This window comes from Bactrocera oleae, chromosome 6 (assembly GCF_042242935.1).
Source record: "Bactrocera oleae isolate idBacOlea1 chromosome 6, idBacOlea1, whole genome shotgun sequence".
Classification (NCBI taxonomy): Eukaryota; Metazoa; Arthropoda; class Insecta; order Diptera; family Tephritidae; genus Bactrocera; species Bactrocera oleae.
In genome coordinates this window covers 23,561,558-23,581,204 of record NC_091540.1, presented here as the reverse complement: position 1 = coordinate 23,581,204, position 19,647 = coordinate 23,561,558, and the positions used below count along the sequence as shown (strand labels likewise).

General features: G+C 34.7%; 2 protein-coding genes, 1 long non-coding RNA gene and 1 pseudogene across 5 annotated transcripts in view; 2 read left to right on the top strand and 2 right to left on the bottom strand.

Moving 5' to 3' along the window:
- Positions 1-3,611: 3,611 nt before the first annotated feature.
- Positions 3,612-7,798, top strand: LOC106624372 (uncharacterized). The gene is made up of 5 exons (XM_014244096.3): positions 3,612-3,848; positions 3,916-4,589; positions 5,094-6,749; positions 6,817-7,349; positions 7,407-7,798. The coding sequence occupies exons 1-5, from the start codon at positions 3,707-3,709 to the stop codon at positions 7,477-7,479; spliced, it is 3,078 nt and encodes a 1,025-aa protein (XP_014099571.2). The 5' UTR covers positions 3,612-3,706; the 3' UTR covers positions 7,480-7,798.
- A 1,854-nt stretch (positions 7,799-9,652) lies between these two features.
- Positions 9,653-10,839, bottom strand: LOC138857753 (uncharacterized; annotated as a pseudogene).
- A 1,644-nt stretch (positions 10,840-12,483) lies between these two features.
- On the bottom strand, positions 12,484-13,468 carry LOC106624370 (uncharacterized). Its single transcript, XM_070111462.1, has one exon. It carries the CDS (start codon positions 13,296-13,298, stop codon positions 12,738-12,740), a length of 561 nt encoding a protein of 186 aa, XP_069967563.1. The 5' UTR covers positions 13,299-13,468; the 3' UTR covers positions 12,484-12,737.
- A 4,094-nt stretch (positions 13,469-17,562) lies between these two features.
- Positions 17,563-19,647, top strand: part of LOC118680478 (uncharacterized) — a 167,013-nt gene continuing 164,928 nt past the window's right edge. For all 3 annotated transcript variants that reach the window (XR_011397121.1, XR_011397120.1, XR_011397119.1), the window contains exon 1: positions 17,563-17,743. This is a non-coding gene — a long non-coding RNA (uncharacterized lncRNA). The remainder of the gene's footprint in view (positions 17,744-19,647) is intronic.

Here is a 19,647-nt window from a genome sequence, read left to right as displayed (position 1 = left end):
TGAGGACTCTAGTATATTATTGTGTTGCTTAATTTGAATTGAAAAATACTGATGCATTTATGAATTATTTTCGTAATATAATATATATTATATATATATATATATATAAATACACATAAATTCATACCTATAATCGTTTTTAAACTAAATTCGATAAATAAAATATATATCTGAAATAATTATGTGGCAGTGCGCCCCTGCGATCGTTCAACCCGCAAAAAGCAAAAAGCGTAGACAAAAGTCATTGCTTGTGCGGGGCAAGAAGAAGCAAGCATCAGCGTACGTGTATTTAAGAATGTATGTGTGATTATCACATTTGTGTAAATACGCATAATAAGGAAATATTCAATAAACCTAAACATATAAGCATATTTTCCTGAAATATTTTAATTATCTCTGAAAGTAAAATATGCTATGTAAGTAATTAAATTGAGATATGCTAATTACTTCCAATTAATAAAATAAAAAAAAACGAACGTATATGCTATCACGCCTACGACCTAAGCCACTATATAAGTGTAAACGCGGCCGCTTAGCAACTGTTTTGTTGTTATCTTTTGTTCAATAAGCAATTACTCACTCAACGCACATACATAAGTTGGAAAACTAGCCTATTAAATGTTTATTTTATTATAAACTCTGGGGTTTTTACCGGTAATACAGATTTTTACAATAATTAAGAAGGCTTTTCATAATTATAAATTTGTCATATCATAGAAATTGAAAACATAAATCTAAATAGGTATGCGCAACGATTTTTCATATAGGAATATTCGTTGTGTCTATTTATAGCATTTCGCACATTGTGTGGTGTATTTTTTTTTTTCGAAGTTATATTTTTCGATGTTCCCTCATGTGGAATTACAAATTAGTACTCAAAAAGTTTTCAGTTAACATTTGCTCCTTCTCTATTCATTAACATTCTCTGGTGAAACACGCTCATCTTTTTCAGTTCCCCTGCGAAGCATGAAATATTTTGCTAATGGCCGCACTGTGAACCTTCTCTATGATATACGTTCTCTGTTTCGATGTTCCCTCATCTGGAATTACAAATTAGTACTCAAAAAGATTTCATTTAACATTTGCTCCTTCTCTATTCATTTACGTTCTCTGATTTAACATTTGCTCCTTTTCTATTCATTTACGGTCTCTGGTTTCGGTTGAGATATGCGAAAATGTGCCTAAAAGTATGCAAACATTTTGCGCATACTTTGTGATCGTGTTAGGTTTATTTCCGTTACGGAATTTCTTGATTCGGGTTAAAATGGGTATGGGATAGAGGAGATCCTCCATATCAAGAATATATATAGATGTTGAGGGGGAAACTTATAATTTTCGTGATATTTACGTTTAAAATTGAAAATTTCAACTATTTATAGTATGTATTTATTTGATTTTAAATGAATTATACAGTTATATTTTTCACTTTTATATACACTAACACTTTACTAATTCATTTGTACATAATTATTTTCCATTATATGGTGCAAAATAGCTTTGATTCAATATTAAAATCATTGATCAATTTTATTAATTCTGACAATAACAAAAGGGTTGCAAAATGTCAAATAACCAGTGTTACCTTATCGCCTACATTTGTAAATGAATTGAAAGAATTGAAAACAGGTAATACCCCAAATACAAGAATCAAAAAAATAGAAAATATTAGAGAGCATTGATGTTAAGGATTATGTTATAAACTCTAGGACAATGTTACTTTTTCTTGTAGAACTCCTTTATGCGTTGGAGGCCTTCGGCCGCGCTTATAAAAATACCCTGATCAGTTCAACGCCGGGACTTATCAAGTGAGGAAACTAAAGAATTTATTAGAGTCCATTAACGTTTATGGTTCCTGTATTTGGGGTATAACCTCTCGTTTTATTTTATTTGTTTCGTTTGCAAATAAAATAAAAATTAAAATATATTAGTACGGCAACACTAGTTTTTTGACATTTACAGCCCTTTTGTTATTGTCAAAATTAATAGAATTGAAGAATGATTTAAATATTGATGTTAAGTTATTTTTGCATCATATAAAATAAAATAAATGTCTAAAAACGAACTGGCGAAGTGTTAGTGGATATAAAAGTTAAAAATATATGTGCATAATTCATTTTACATCGAAAAAATACGTACTTTAAATAGTTGAAAATTTCAACTTTAAACGTAAATATCTCGAAAACTATAAGTTTCCCGCGGCTATATCTATATATATTCTTGATCTGGAGGATCTCCTCTATCCGCCCATACCCGTGATATTTACGTTTAAAATTGAAAATTTCAACTATTTAAAGTATGTATTTATTTGATTTTAAATGAATTATACACTTATATTTTTCACTTTTATATCCACTAACACTTGACTAATTCGTTTTTAGAAATTTTTTTATATTAGATGCTGCAGAAATTGCTTTATTTCAATATTTAAATCATTCTTTAATTTTATTAAATTTGACAATAACAAAATGGTTGTGAATGTCAAAACATCAGTGTTGCCATACTAATATATTTTGCAAACGAAGAAAAATAAAATTAACAGAGAGATTGTATCCTAGATACGGGAAACAACGCAAAAAGAATTTCTGCGCGTAAAAACTTTGGTACACTCCGGTGTTGGATCGACCAGAGTTATTTTTTTTTGAAGCGCGGCCGAAGGCCGCCAACGCAAAAATAAGTTCTGCGCAAAAAAACCTTGATACACCCCGGTGTTGGATCGACCAGGGTTATTTTTTTGAAGCGCGGCCGAAGGCCGCCAACGCAAAAAGGAGTTCTGCGCAAAAAAACCTTGATACACCCCGGTGTTGGACCGACCAGGGTTATCAAAAAGAAGTTCTACAAGAAAAAAGTAATATTGTCATAGAGGGTATAACATAATACTTAACATCAATGCTTTGTAATAGTTTATTTCTCTAGGTTTTGGATACCTGTATTTGGGGTATTATTTGTGTTAATTTCTTTCAGTTCAATTACAAAAGATGTCGATAAGGTAACACTGGTTATTTGAAATTTTGCAACCCTTTTGTTATTGTCAGAATTAATAGAATTTAACAATAATTTAATTATTGAATTAAACTATTTTTGCACTATATAATGTAAAATAAATGTGTACAAACGAATTAGTGAAGTGTTAGTGGATATAAAGGTGGAAAATATAAGTGTATAACTCATTCGAAATGGGAAAAATGCTTACTTTAAATAGTCGAAATTTTGAACTTTAAACCCAATTATCTCGAAAACTATAAGTTTCCCGCGGCTATATCTATATATATTCTTGATCTGGAGGATCTCCTCTATCCGCCCATACCCATTTTATCCCCGAAAGCGTGGGACGTTATACTAAAGTTTTCCCGATATATCTATATACATTCTTGATCTAGAGGACTTCCTATATAATCCCATACCAAGTTTATCTCCGGAATCCTGGGTCGGTGTTCTAAAACCGACCCTATTTTTTAGTTTGGAGAACATCCTTTATCCGCGCATGTTAACCCTGAATTCGGGGGATTCTAAAATTTACCCCCCGAAATCTTTGGATGGTATTCTAAAGTTTTCCTATGTGATAATTTCCTACGGTATGGTAATACTATTTTGTTTTTATTATTTGATTTTGTAACCATTTTCTGTCAACATTTATTTGGTTGATTTGCTAATGCATGTATTCTTATCGTAAATATAGCGGGAGTTCTGGAGGAAATAGTTGATAAAAATGCAAAACTCGAGGTTCGTACCAAAAAATGCGCAATTGACAGAAGAAGAAAAACAGAATGTTATGCAGCAATTAGGGGATATTTTTAATTGTTCGCCAAGCCATCAAATGCGTAACCTTTGTGAATCGCAAGCTTGGAATGGTAATCTTAATAAAAAAATATAAATTTTTAATGTAGATTTTAATGTAATAAAATTATTTCATTGCAGTTGACCGATGTGTCGACTACTTGATAAAAGCTAATAGCAACGACAAAAATGAAAACTTAAGAAAACTACGTAGTGGAGCAGTTCCAAAACAAAGTATGCCGTTAGCAAATAAGGATACGGTTCGGAAACGGCAGTATATTGATTACTCGTTGAAAACTCAAAACACTTCTAGTTTCGTAGAACTGCGTATTGCCAAGTTGATAAAAGATTGCTCAAAAGTTATGGTGCTAATGAGAGGCGCACCTGGAAGTGGCAAATCTTACTTGGCGAAGAGCTTTATAGAACGTTGTGTATCAATGAACGATCAGTATACATTTAGAGATTTCATATTTAGTACCGATGATTTCTTTTACAATTCTTCTGGTGTATATAAATATCAACCGACCCTTTTAGATAAAGCTCATGAATTGAATCATCGACAAGTGGTTGAACGGGCCCAGGCTGGTTGGAGCCCAATTTTGATTGATAACACGAATATAAAGCTATGGGAAATGATGCCTTACGTACAAACTGCTGTACAAAATGGATATGTTATTGAGATTTTAGAACCTAGAACATCCTGGCGTAATTCAGCGGCTAAACTAGCTGCTAAAAATGAACATGGAGTACCTATTGAAAAAATAAAGATAATGTTAAATAACTTTGAGAAATGCACAGTGAACGACCTATTAAAGGTAATTACTATATTTTTTACATGTACGCAAACAAGTTTTGATGATTGGTTTCAACAAATTACGGAGCTTGATACATGTTGGGAGGGTAAAAATGTTTCGAAGTGTATATACATGGTGCAAAATTAGATATGTTTGCATAAATGTATGTATATATGTAGATAATCTGAAACTACAATAAACAAATCCAGTTCCGTTTAAACTACCCCTACGGTGCTCCTAAACAGAAATTATTAATTTTTTAGATTGCATTTCTTTAAATACTAACATCAATTCCTTCGAACATACGTACATACTTGTTGCTATTATTGTAGCGGCAGAAAACATTCCTGAAGTATTTTCAAGGAATGGTACCGAGTTGACAGTCCTTGGCAAGATTAAAATCCGGGTTCGTTCCGACCTGGACCCGACTGTCGTGGGAACTGTAAAATATGGAATAATATAAGGAATTAGAAATTTCATCAAATCAACTGCTTTATTGTACAATATTTATTTTTTATCTTATAGATGTTAAAAACTACAAAATACCAAGTTACATTGCCGCAATTACGGTCAATTCCTCCTGTAACGCTTACCCAAAAAGATGTCGAAACAGACGAAGTATTTCAAATATGTAAATTTGAAAAGATCTCTTCAAAGGGTGACTTAAATATAGCTTCATCAACTGCTTCGGAAAATGTCTCCCAACCCGCAAATACACCGAAACCACAAAGGGAAAGATCTAAAAAGAAAAACTATACCACTGAATTAAAATCCCTAAATGAAATGGAAAACACAAATCAAATCAACGTAATTAATAATAATAAGTCAGTCGCTTGGCAGCCTCATGAACAAGAAATAAACAAATTTTGGAATATGAAACCAAACTTATATGAGAATCATGCAACATCCAAAGATAGGGAAAACCAAGAGAAGTCTCTATTAGAGTTGTTACGCGAAGGTGTTTACGACTCCAATAAATCACAAAGTGGTAAAGTGCAGGATGGAGAGGATTTAAAGCAATCACCAACATTTGAACGTCATAGTATTGGATGTCAGAACGAAAATAAAGAATTTGCATCTTTACGTCAAATATATCCAAATAAAGAGTTGGCCAGTCTTTGGGATTTGTTTGTAAAATGTGGAGGCGATATAGACTGGACAGTTGATCTTCTTTTGAGAGAGGACGAACTAATGGCCCCATCCGGCAATTATAATATGGAACAAGTACCTGATATTGTAGATAATTTCAAATGTAATTGTACGCTAATACACGAAAATACTACTGGATCGATGTCACCAACACCTGCACCAGCTCCCGTGGTACCAGGAAATAAACCACAAAGACCACGAACACGAGCTACGCGTATCAATCAACGGTTGAATTCAGAATTGCAAGAAATATCTGAAGTATTAGCAAATCGTTTTGTACTTGATGGAGAGCAATTTTCTCCACATGTTCGAAAACTGCGTGAAATGCGGGAAAAGCTTCGAAATCCTGCTCAAAAATACTATGCAAACATTGAAGTTCAGACTGAACCCCAAATCGCAGAGGATACTGCAGATGACGATGAGTTAAATTCGGAAACAAATGAGATAATTGAGGTAAACCTAGGAGAAAATTTAGTAAAGCAACTGAGGCAAATATTTCAAGTTGAGATGACGCCTCTATTAGAGAAGATACCGGATAATCTAGTTTTAAATGTATTTATGCCACGCTCACTAGCTAAAGAGCTTTACATGCTATGGATAGAATCGGCATATAATCAGCTTGAAGAAAAAAGGCAACACATAATGAATGAAGACGCACATTTTGCCCGTTTGCTTAAAAATCCAAAGTATGAAAATTGTAAGGAGTCGCCTGAAAATATTCAGGAGTTATTAGATATAGAATATGCATGGCAAATTTACAAAAATGATCAAGAAATAGAAATCCAAAGAACACAAATAATAAAAGAACAATATCAACCAAGCGACTTGGCTTCACACCTAACGCAAATGAAACTATGCGAATCATTTCCAAACATTCCACGAGAAACGCTGGTTGAAATTTTATCAGCTCATAATAACAACTACGACGAAACAGTCAAAGTACTTAATAAAACCACTCAGCCCATAGAAGACCAACAAGTTTCCGATTTACATAAGAAATTGGTAGACTGTACCTTAGAGGAGCAAAAAAGAGTATTTTTTTTTATTGATATTCTTAAGTTTTTCTTAATAATTTTTTTGATTTTGTTTATTTATATAGATAAAAAATGAACAACTAAATAGCATAAACAACACTAACTTCAGCGAAGCTAATGGAGATCGCGTTATTAAAGTGTCTCTGCAACCGGAGGAAACGAAACGAATGGCATTGCATGACTTTGAAGAAATGCGAAACCTAGCAGCACATCACTGTCAGCTAAAAGCAGAATGCTATCAAAAAGCAAAAGAAGCGATTCAAAAGGGGTACAGCGCAGTGGCCGTTTATTATTCACAAATTGCCAACTTACACAAAATGAAATTGGATATGTACAATCATCGTGCTGCCAATTGCATTATGGATGTGCACAAATATACTCAAAATAACCCAGAACTCTTGGACTTGCATTATTTGCATGTGTTAGAGGCTATCGGTTGTTTGGATATATTTTTAGATCGGCACATTACAGGACTGCGAGCTATCTCTCGTAATTATAAGAACATATTCATAATAACGGGACGAGGTCTACATAGCACAGGCGGAGTGTCCACAATTAAAAATAAAGTTAAAATCCGTTTAAAAGAGCGCAATCTAAGGTAAGATTATAAAAAAATTATACGTTTACCTTATTTTATTTAAAGTTTCGTTATTAGGTGGAGTGAAGTAAATCCTGGATTACTGAAGGTGAAAATATTTTCCGCTTCAAAACACTCCAAAAACATTTAATGTTATCGGAGAACGTGTGAGAAATTCCTAACGCAATCATTCTACATTTTAAACTAAAAGTTTTTAATACGTATTTATATGTATTTTGTTAATAAGAATGTTACTACGTATAAATATTTTTTTACACATTGTTATGATAAAATAAGCATTTTATAAATCAAATTATTACATTTAAGTACTCATATAGCTGTCCACAAAATAATAGGAGTGTCAATATGAAAAATATATTTGGGTACATAACGTTTTTAGATCACAAGTAAATGACGAAGTACAATAGCAGCACACATAATGGGTTATTCCCATTAAAACTTAAAACAAATTTTTAATCTGATGATTGTTACTCTCGTTCATTTTTGCTAGTTTTCAGAGACCGAGAAAAGTACCGCTATTAAAAACGAAACACTTAGACGTAGCCTGTATGACATTTGCAAAAAAGAATGTCTCCTGGCCCTTGTTTAAATGGCGAAATATATTGTGATCAGATGAATCCAAAACTGAATTGTTTGTTAGTAAAAGTTCTAGAAACTTTGTCCTGCGTTCATCTAACATGGAAAATAATTCTTAATTTACAAAAAAACCTGTCAAACATGGTGATGCTGAAGTCATTGTAGAGGATTTTCACATAGTGGAGTTGGTCCAATTCTCTTGAGTGAAGGCCTCATGGATCAAGTGGCATAGGTTAAAATATTAGATGAGGTAATCTTATCATATGTCTGATAGAATATATAATAGCATTTATATGGGTATACCAACAAGATAATGACCATACATAGATGAGCAACTGTGAAAAGAAATGATGTAGAGGCCACGGAATTGAAGTTATGTCTCAGTTTGTTCAGTCTTCTGACCTCAACCCCATAAAAACCTTCAGGACTGATAGTTGATGATGAAAAGTGATGTTAGTGTTATTGAACAAAAACTAAGCAATTCGAGTTATTTCTAGCAGTTGGTAAAAGAGAGATTTTGTAAAGAATTCCATTTCAACATTGCCAGGATCTCATAGACTATATCCAGGAAGTGTGATGCCATATTAAAAAAAACCAAAGCTAAAAAAAATTAATTATTTTAATATTCAGTATAGGTTTGAAATCATTTTAATTTAAAACTTTTAGAAATTTTCGAATACTCCTATCTTTATACTAATTTGTAGTATATATAGTATAGTTTTGTTTAATATAAACTGTGATATAAAATTTTCTCAACGTTCGTTTGAAACATTTAGACTGGAAATATTAATCATAAGTAAATGTCTTGTTGCAAAAACTTTGAGATTTAAAACATGTTATTAAAAACGGAAAAATTCGTTTTGTTAATGATGTTACTCCTATTTTTTTTGTAAACAACTGCACACACATGTGCAAAATAAAAATGGTGCTATGTAAAAAATATGATTTTTCATGATACATATCATATTTTTATAGATCCAGATCAGTTTTATTGAGTTGAAAATAATAATAAACAAGTAACGAAGGGCTAAGTCGTGTAACTGAACATTTTATACTCTTGCAACTGGCAAGGAACAAAGCCGGCGAAATAACGAAACTCTTTTATGTAGTATACCAATTTTACATATTTTCAGCATTAAACTATAGTATATCCAATATTATATATTCAGTTAATTTTGTTAATATATTATATCTTACCCATGGACCAATATATACGGTATAAAGTCATGGGAGATAGGCGTAGTATTGATCCGATTTTATCTATTTTTGGAATTACTATATATTATTTATAGAAAAAGACGTTCTCTGTGTTTCATTAAGGTACCTCACATACCATCACCAATATAAAAGGAGTAAAGTCAATCGGATGTTGAAAAATCCTCATATTAGTTATATGGGCGCTAGGGCGAGTTTTCAACCGATTTAATCCATTTTAAACTCACAGGCGCCGTTATAAGAAGGCGGGTGCCCACTTAATTCTCTTAGTTCTCTCCAAATTCCAATTATATATCGCATACAGATAATTTCGGTAAAAATTAACCATGGACACTTGGGTCCATATCTTCGGTATATAGGGGCTTGAACCGTTATGGCCCGATTTTGACAATTTTTAGAATTAAGATGGCATACCTTAAAAGCACTCTGTTTGCAAAGTTGTATTTCAATATGTTTACTAATGCTTGATACGTATACTGGAAATCGGTCAAGTAGATCTCGAGATTTGGATTTTACACCTTGTTGTTGTTGTAACGGTTATCTAACGGGAGGCCCAAGAAACAAGCTGTTTCAACGGGGTGGGACCATAGGGAAAAGGGTATTAGATGAGTTGGGTTTGTTGGGCATGCAAAGAGGTGGTTAGTATCATGCGAAGACTCATTGCACGTAGGACATATGTTTGAAATGTCGGGGTTATCTGGATAAGTAGGAGTTAATCTGCTACAATATCCAGAAAAAAGTTGCGCGAGGGTCACTCTAGATACGAGAGGCAAATCGAGCTTTATGTCTGCTATGGGTGGTGGTTTGACTCCTAGTACGCCATTCACTGAGAGGGAGTCGATAAAGGTGTTAATGCCTCCACAGTGAATGGCGGTCAGTACTTGTCTGTAGTTCGTTGTGTCCGAAGTCCCGTCGGCGTACTGTCTGACGTCGTCGACGTAATCAAGGAAGGACCTCTTGATGTTCCTAGGAGGTGGTTCTTCCGCTTCAAGCAGACGACAAAACCCCAGCAGAAACTGATGGGAGAGGAGCTCGTTATGTTCCTTAACCGGAAGAATAAGGGCCGCACTGTGTAGGTGTTCTATTGGGGACATCAAGAGGCATTCCGTGATAGTCCGGAATGCAGTGTTCTGACAAGTCAGAAGCTTCTACGTCTGCTTTGCACTACATCCAGGCGACCATATTGGCGATGCATAGCTTAGGACCGGCCCGCCGATTGCCTTGTATGTTGCCAACAACGTATCTTTGTCTTTTCCCCAAGAGCTGCCGGCAAGCGAGTTGAGGATTTTGACACGGCTCTGTACTTTGGCAGTTATCGCGGTCATAGCGTTATTGACTGTTAGAATTTATGTGCCATCGACAGAATTGTTCAGATCCAGTCTGTACTCCTTCATATAGTTTGTGAAAATGGTCGCTGTGGATTTAGTGGGGGAGAGTATCAGATTCCTTGCAGAGAGGAAGCGAGAAAAGTCGGAGAGGTAGCTGTTTACTTTTGAGCACATGTCATCGATTCCATTGCCCGACGTCAATATCGTGCAGTCATCAGCGTACGAGGTCACGGAGATTCCCGCTGGTGGTTGGGGGAGTTTCGAAATGTAGAGAGAAGACCGCCCTGTGGAACCCCGCGTTTAATTATTCTAAGTTTGGAGTTTTGACCTCGAAACAGTACGGATGAGTGCCGACCGCTCAGGTAGTTCATAGTCCACCGCTTCAGCCCTGGAGGGAGCATTGATTGTTCTAGGTCCTTAAATAGCGTTATGTGATTGACTGTGTCAAAAGCTTTTGACAAGTCCAACGCTACGAGGATCGTCCTCTCGCAGGGTAGCTTTTGGTTTAGGCCATAAACGCTAAGGGCTGTGGTGGTGCTGTGCACTTTTCGGAAGCCATGTTGATGGTCTGCTAGACTCAGGTGGTGAGTGAATGTCGGGAGTAGCAAGGCCTCAAGTGACTTCACTACTGGGGAAAGAAGAATTATCGGGCGATTATACTTCCCTTTGTTGGCGGGTTTCCCAGGTTTTAGTAGTGGGACCACTCTTCCGACTTTCTACACATCGGCTATTTGAAGAGAGGGCATCGACAGGTTTTAAGATGGCTCCATCCATTGCATGTATTGCACCCATCCGAGGTGGAGTTTGGATGGAGTCTATTAGCGCTTATGCAGCAAAATAATTCCTCGGGGGTTGGACTCGATGCCAACACGAGTCAAGAGAGTACGGAGCAACCCTGCTGCTAAGTGTTGCTCTAATGACGACAAACTTAAACGAACACTTACCGATCCAAACAGGATTAAATCGCCGAAATAGCAGCTCTTGGTCGGATCAATTCCGGTAACGTAGAACCGGTCGTTGTGGGAATTTTTAACACCAAAAAGTGGGTGGTGCCACGCTCACTGTACAATTTTTGTATTAGCTCCAATACAGCTTAATTAAACCATTCTACGTGTAAAATTGAGTTATCGCACTTTTAGTAGTTTTAATCAAAATCGTTATATGGGGAGTGCGCGGGCTTATCATCCATTGGCAGTGGTCCGATTACGCCCATCTACAATACCAACGTTCTTATGGTGCCATGAAATATGTTTCATCAAGATATCTCAATAATTACTCAAGTTACAGCTTGCACAGACGGACGGACGGACAGACAGACACCCGTATTTCAACTCTTTTCATGGTTGGGATTTAGAATAGCAGAACTGGTGTGTACGGATAGGGGAGGTTCTCCAGATTAGGAAAATATATGCATTAACTTGCCGCTGACCTATGGTTTTTGAGAAATTTGCATTTAAGGTTCAAAAATTCAACTATTTAAAGTGCGTGTTTCTTTGATTTATAATGAATTTTACACATATATATTTTTAACTTTATATTCAATAACACTTCACTAACTCGTTTACACACATTTGTTTTGTATTAAATATTGAAAAAATAACTTTAATTCAAAAAGTGAATTTGGATTACCGGAATCTACCTATTATGATTATTATCAGTGAGACAAAACTCTTCTGTACCTCTATAAGCTAGGAACTCGCATTAGTGAGAAATTTTCATAAGCGAGAAAAAAATCGTGGTCATGGTCCCTTGAACTCTCTTTTAAACTAGGTTTGACTGTATATATGTTATTAATCTGGAAAACCTCTTCTCTCTGCACATGCCCATTTTAACCCCGAATTATGGAGATGTTATTCTAAAATTTACCCCGTCTCTTTATCCTGATCATTTATAAATATTTAACCGTATATCTAACTCGATTAGGTTTGGGTGATACAAACAACCGATAGGTGAACCTATTATACTCTGTAGCAACATGTTGCAAGAGTATAAAAAAGCTTATTTAATGAATGAAATTTTGTTTGCTTTTATTACGCCTTGGCAAATTTTATTAACACTTTATGTCACATTTAAAATTTATACATAAATATATAATATAAAATTTAAAGCATTTATTAATATTTTGCTTCTTATTTTAGTATTAAAGCACGATTAGTTCTTATTTTCGAGTAACGTTATTTTATTTTTAAAGATTTAGCGTTATATTCTTCATTTCTGCTTACATCATAGTAATCCTTTTATCTATTTTATATTGGTTCGAGAAATGTCCTCACTTGTGGAAGTATTTTGTGAATTTTCTAATTTCATCAACTGCACCAACTTTTGGAACTTGATTTTCCTTAGTACTAAACGTCCGATTAATAATAATTTTTTCAAATATATTTTCCCGCATTGTACTAATATTCCGTACATCACTACCTGTTTTTGGCGGTGTGTTTAAGAATACTCCTTCAAATATTGTCTCGAGGCTATTACAACGGCTGACGCCCGCTGTGCTTTTTTCATCATCTGTAGGGGGACTTATAAGTGAGTTGATTTCTTCAAGAGTTACAAAATCCGAATTTAAGCGTTCTTTGGGGATAGAATCACAATCTAATTGTGGGTGCCCAGTGGGTGTTCGAAAATCTTCTTTATTGGTGTCTATTGGCGAAGGTGTACGTCCAAGCGGCGAAACAAGTCTAATTTCAAAGGCGGGAAGCTCATCACCTAATATAAGAGCACCCAATTCTTGATCTATTGATGAGGAAAATGATATATCGCCATCATTTAAGAGAGAAGACTGCGATCGGTGAAAGCGGGAAGTGTTCATTTGGGATCCAGATAATTCCATGCTAGTGTTAATTAGCAGCGCATCATTTTCTGTAAGAGATATTCTACAAATAATAATTATATTTTTCTAAAAGTTGCATAGCAATGTATCAAAACGAAAACACAATCAAAAACGTCACTTTCATACGATGTTCAATACGAATTCAAATAAAAGATGTAAATGAATAAGTGCTGCCAGATCCATTTATTACGTCGGCAGTCAAGTGTTTCTTAATTCAAATTATTCTTTCAGAATATTATGACGAACATGGATGACACAACAAAATCAAACCGACAATAAATTGCCAGAAGCAACTAGACAGAGTATTCGTAGTTGCCAGAATGTTCTAGAGGCGAAGTTTTATTAAAGATGTACTATATAAGCGCTATCAGATTGTGCAGCACACACAGTTCTAGCATCCTTGGTTCTTGTTAGAGCGTCGTCAAGGTTGAATCCTTGGCGTCTTCGTGTTAAGAGCAATTGAGACATAAACAAGAAGTGGTAAGCTCGAATAAGGAGCAATAAGTGTTAAATTTTTGGAATTAGAAATAAAGATAAGTGTATAGCATTAAATTGGGACTTTTATTTAACAATCCAGTGGTCGAACTCAAGAGTGAGTTACAAGGTAGACGATTTATCGAAAAATCCGTTACAATATAATAGCAGCGATGAAATTTATTGCTGTCCAATGAAAATCAATATGGAAGCAATAATGATAGACATGATATTTATAAAAAAAATTTTCTTTGAGAGATATAAATATGCATATTTTTTTAATATTTCCATTAGATATACATTTAGATATGGTAATCAACTACAAAAATATTATATTTGCTTACTTCTTACATAATATTAAAAATGCAGGAGGAGACAAGAATTTTCCTCTTTATAAGTATAATTCCTGTATGGAATGGAAAAATAATAACATATGGTAAATAATGGATAATTTCGAATAAATATCACATATCATAAATTACATGTTTTGAATGCAACAGTTCCTTTAAATTCGTTTCTTCGTGTATGCATATCTGTAATCATATATATACGTTGTTAAAATTTTACCTAGCTTCTGATTCACTACGAAAACTGAAAATTTTACTTTCACCTGTCAGAATATTCCTTTTTCTACTGTTTCACCACCCATTGCTCAAGTTGACATACTGCGAGAATCCTAATTGATCAAGAAGTATAGCTCCTACAAAACAGGTAAATGTTAGCAAACCTTTAAGCTATCGGTTATCAGTCCTATTATATATTTTAAATAATTTTTGGTTTAAATTTTTGATTAATTTTTTACTTATTATTATTTTTATTCAAATATGAAATACAGATTATGTTAATATAAGTATATAGTTTGTCAGGATAATATTATTTAAAGTATTTTATAAAATACTATCACTTTATGGTATTTATAAATGTTAAATAAAATGAAACTTATATCAGAATTCAGTACTCTAGTATTTGACATCTTTAATTCCAATTGTGTTCATCTTCATATACAAACGTTTGTTTAAATCACTGACGGCGTCGCCGAGTACGACGAATATTCGTCGTCGCCCGTATTGTGTTTAAGCTATAAAGCAATAGCAAGTAAATAAGTGAAAATAGCAGAAAATAATATTTAACAAGTAAGGAAGGGCTAACTTCGGGTGTAACCGCACATTTTATACTCTCGCAAAGTCAAATGGTATACTCGTTTGAGATTTCTTTGTGGATTGGCTGATTTCGGTAGAAGGTCAACTATAGGCACTGGGGTCCACATATTTAGTACTTAGGAGCTAGAAAAGTTTTGGTTCAATTTAGACAATTTTTGGTCACAAGGTGGCATACTTTAAACGTATTATTCACGCAAAGGTTTACCCCGATATAATCATTGTTGCTTGATATGCATAGTGGAAAATGAAAGAATCAGATGGAATTTAAAACGGTGTTATATGGGAAGTAGGCGTGGTTGTAGTCCGATTTCGCCCATTTTCGCACTATAACATAGAAATATGAGAAGAATGTTACGTACCGAATTTGGTTGAAATCGGTTAAGCAGATCTCAAGATATGGGTTTTCACCTAAAAGTGGGCTGTGCCACGCCCACTGTCTAATTTTGAACGCGGTTCTTATAAAGTCATCTCATACCATCCCAGAGATAAAATTTAATGTCTCTGGCGTGTTTAGTGCTTGATTTATCGCGCTTTTAGTATTTTTTAACAGTACCGTTATATGGGGAGTGGGCGGGCTTGTCATCCTATTTCACCAATTTGCACACCGTCAATAGAGGTGCTAAGAAAATTTGCTCCCAGTGAATTTGGTTATTATGGCTTTAGCGGTTTATGAGATGGGACCACGCCCACTTTTTAAAAAATATTTTAACTGCAGATGCCCCTCCCTAATGTGATCCTTTGTACCAAATAACAGTCTTGTATCTTATTGCGGAGCTTAGTTATGGCAATTTATTTGGTTTTGATTAATGGCGTTTTGTGGGCGTGGCAGTGGTCCGATTACGCCCATCTGCGATACCAACCGTCTCACTGTACCCAGAAACATGTCTACCAAGTTTCATAAAGATATCTCAATTTTTACTCAAGTTACAGCTTGCACGGACGGACAGACGGACGGACGGACAGACAGTCACCCGGATTTCAACTCGTCTCTTCATCCTGATCATTTATATATATAATATATAACCCTATATCTAACTCGATTAGTTTTAGGTGATACAAACAACCGTTAGGTGAACAAAACTATTATACTCTGTAGCAACAGGTTGCGAGAGTATAAAAAAGGACAGTAATGTGAAGTGAGGCTGTCGAAGCTGGTCTAATAGAGTTGGGGCGAGAAAAAATGAGGCAGTTTCGATCGGCTAGTCAAAAAGAGCTGTTTTATAAATCAGTAAGGATAGTCTAGATTTGTGAATAGATTAAATGTATTCTTATTATTCGAAATTCATTATATTAGGGATATGAGGTTTAGATCAAGACAAAATTCATTTATATTAATCGCCAAACCATTAATATAATTTTATAACTTTTAAGAAAATTATATAGGGTATATAGATGTGTATAGAGGGGGCAGAGAAGGGTTGATTGCATTAATTTTTGACATTGTTTATGTATATTTGAGAACATATTTTCAAGCAATTTTATAAAAATAATATTTAAATTTAAACATATAGATGGAGTAAAGCCAGCGGGATGTTTCAACACCCTGAATATCAGTTATATGGAGGCTAAGGCAAGTTTTCTATCTCAATTTCATTAAAATAACTTCCACATTGGGCGATATATGTGGTATAAAGTTATCTGGAAGTTGAGGGTAGAAGTATTGATCCGATTCAACCCATTTTTGCCTTAACCGTATATTATTATCAATAAAACGTTATCCGCGAATTTCAATAACATATCTATCAGATTGACCAATATTTTCCGGAAAAACTCAACCATACGCACCGGGGTCCACATATGCGGTATGGGATTTTTAAACTCGATATTGCATACCTCAAAGGTATTATTTGTGCAAAGTTGTATCCGAATATATTTATTGGTGCTGAATTTGTATACTAGAAAGTCAAAAAATTAGATGGAATTTGTTGCATTCAGATTGCGCCCATTTTCACAACGTAACATCGGATCAGGATAAAGTTTTGTACCAAATTTGGTTGAAATTAGTCATGTAGGTCCGAAGTTATGTGATTTTATGTAAATGTGGGCGGTGCCACCATCATCCAATTTTGACCCCGGCTCCTTTAAAGTCCTCTTGGGTCATTATAGGTGTAAAATTTAATGTCTCTGGCGCATTTAGTTATTGATTTATCGCGCTTCAAGAAGTTTTTAACAAAGCCGTTATATGGGTAGAGGACGGGGTTATAATCTGAGTTCATCCATTTTCGTACTGTCTATAAGCGCTCTTATAGGATTTTTCCTAAACGAATTTGGTTATTGTAGCTTTACTGGTTTAGAAGATATGTACATTCAACCTATTAGAGGAAGGAACTACGCCCAATTTTTCAAAACTTTGCCACCACAGGTGCTATTTATTTGTAATCCTCTGTACTAAACTATCTGAATTTAGTGTTTAGTTATGGCATTTAATAGGCTTTCGATTAATCAATAACGTCCATCTATGAACTTATATGATATTTAGGTGAAATTACATATATCCGGACCTATTAGATTAAATTTGGTAGTCAAGATTGTTTTGATATTCCCATGTTACAGTACGAAAATGGGCGAAATCGGACAGCAACCATGCCTGCTTCCCATATAACTAATTATAACATATAACATTCCATCTGATTTTTTTTACTTTCCGCTATACAAATCAAGCACCAATTAATATATCGGGATACGACTTTAAACGAATAGTGCCTTTAAAGTATGCCATCTCATGTCTAAAATTGTCAAAATCGGACCGTAGCTATTCAAGACCCAGATACCGGAAATGTGCCCCAGCGAAAATATCGGTCAATGTATGAGGTATGTATTAAAATTAAGAGAGAATTCTTTCTTGATAATAGTATGTCTGTGTGTCAAAAAAGGGTTGAATCGGGTCAATATTTACCTTATGCCCCATATACCTAATAAAAAGATTTCCGAACTTCCGGCTGACATTATACCCCATGTATCCGCCAATAAGTGAGTTATCATAATTAAATTAAATGAGAGTGTTTTTCTCCGAATGGTGGATCTCTGTTCTCTTCTGAAAACCATATAACTAATATCAGGATTTTCAAAAATCCGGCTGACTTTACTATTTTAATATTGTTGATGGTATGTGAAGTACCTTAATGAAACTTAGTGGGCCTTTCCTCCATATATCTAATAAAAGCTTTTCCAACTTCCGGTTGGCTTTATATCTTACATATCGGTCAATATGTAAGATATCTTAGCAAAATTAACTGAACGTATAATATTGGATATACTTTAGTTTAATGCCAAATATATGTGAAATTATATTATACTACATATGTATAATAATATACATACATTGAATCTTGAATTCTTTCGAAGATTTTTTAATAGATGGTTTCCCAACATCTGAAGGTATTTCCTCTGCTTTGATCTTTGCAATTTGCAAGAGTATGCTCGGTTACACCGGAACTTAGCCTTCCTAACTTGTTATTTATTGGTATAGCACTTATATAATAAGAGAAGTTTGAAAAAATAATTGTATTTTTCACACAAATTCGTAACACTCGCCGTTCACCCACTTTATTACAGAAATGTCTAGAAAAATTTGTTTAACGATTGTACAATAATTATAGAAAATTATTTCGAGAAATGGCTAATTGCCTCACAATAAGTTTATGACTTTATTCTTAAAAAGTGGCTTATTGCCGCACAATATGTTAAGTTTATAACTTTATTTTAAAAAAATGGCTAACGATGTGTCCGTATTTGTTGTCGAATCGAAAGAGAGGGTAAAGGATCATCAGTCGTTTCCTTTTCTTCCTGTTGGTGTGGTGTACAGTGTGATGTCCTCATGGGCGGTGTGATCGTGGTGTTTTTGTATTTGTGTGCGTGTTGGAGCATGGTGTAGTGATGTGTAATGTAAGTAAGATGTGGTAAATGTGGTATGGTAGTGTTTTTGGGGAGGGGGGACTGACACTCATTCAGCCATCCCAGCCCCCTAGGCGAATGATTAGCCTAGAAGTCGATGCAGCTGTTGTATTGTTGCCACAAGGTAAATAGCCGACCGAACGGTTTGCGTTGGTGTCATTGGCGTATCCACGTCCATGTTAATCTGTATAAAAAAGTTATTTTGATTATACATATGTATATATAAATCGATATTGGCGATATGTGGCATGAATGGGTCGTCATATTAATCGACCGTTTTCTTGTGTTCGTTTCTTTGTTATTTTTAACGGGTTTATCGGTTTATTTGCATTGATAATTTAATTGTTTTTCGGTACTATAGGCTGATTGTTTAGTAATTGCTTTGTTGTTTTTATGTGCGGTTGGTATAAAGCGCAGCTTCACGAGCGGTCTGGTTAGCGTTCCGCTTTGAGTACGAAGATCAGCGACTCGTATATGACCATCGGAGCCGTAATGTATCTTTTCTATACAGCCAAGCCGCCATTTGGTAGCGGCTAGACAATCATCACGGATGATCACACAATCTTCAAGTTTTGGCGCTTGTTCAGGAGACTTTCAACGGCAGCTTTTGTGAATATCCTTTATGTATTCTTCTTTCCATTGGCGGCTGAAATAGTGATATAGAATTTTAATTATTTCCTATCGATTTAATAAGGATAGCGACTGTACCTCTGGCTCAGGTATTTTCAGAATGGGTACTCCTTTGAGAAAGTGCCCTAGAGTTAGGGCTGCGAAATATGAAGGATCTTGCGAGAGTATTGTGGGAGGCCGTAAATTGAGAA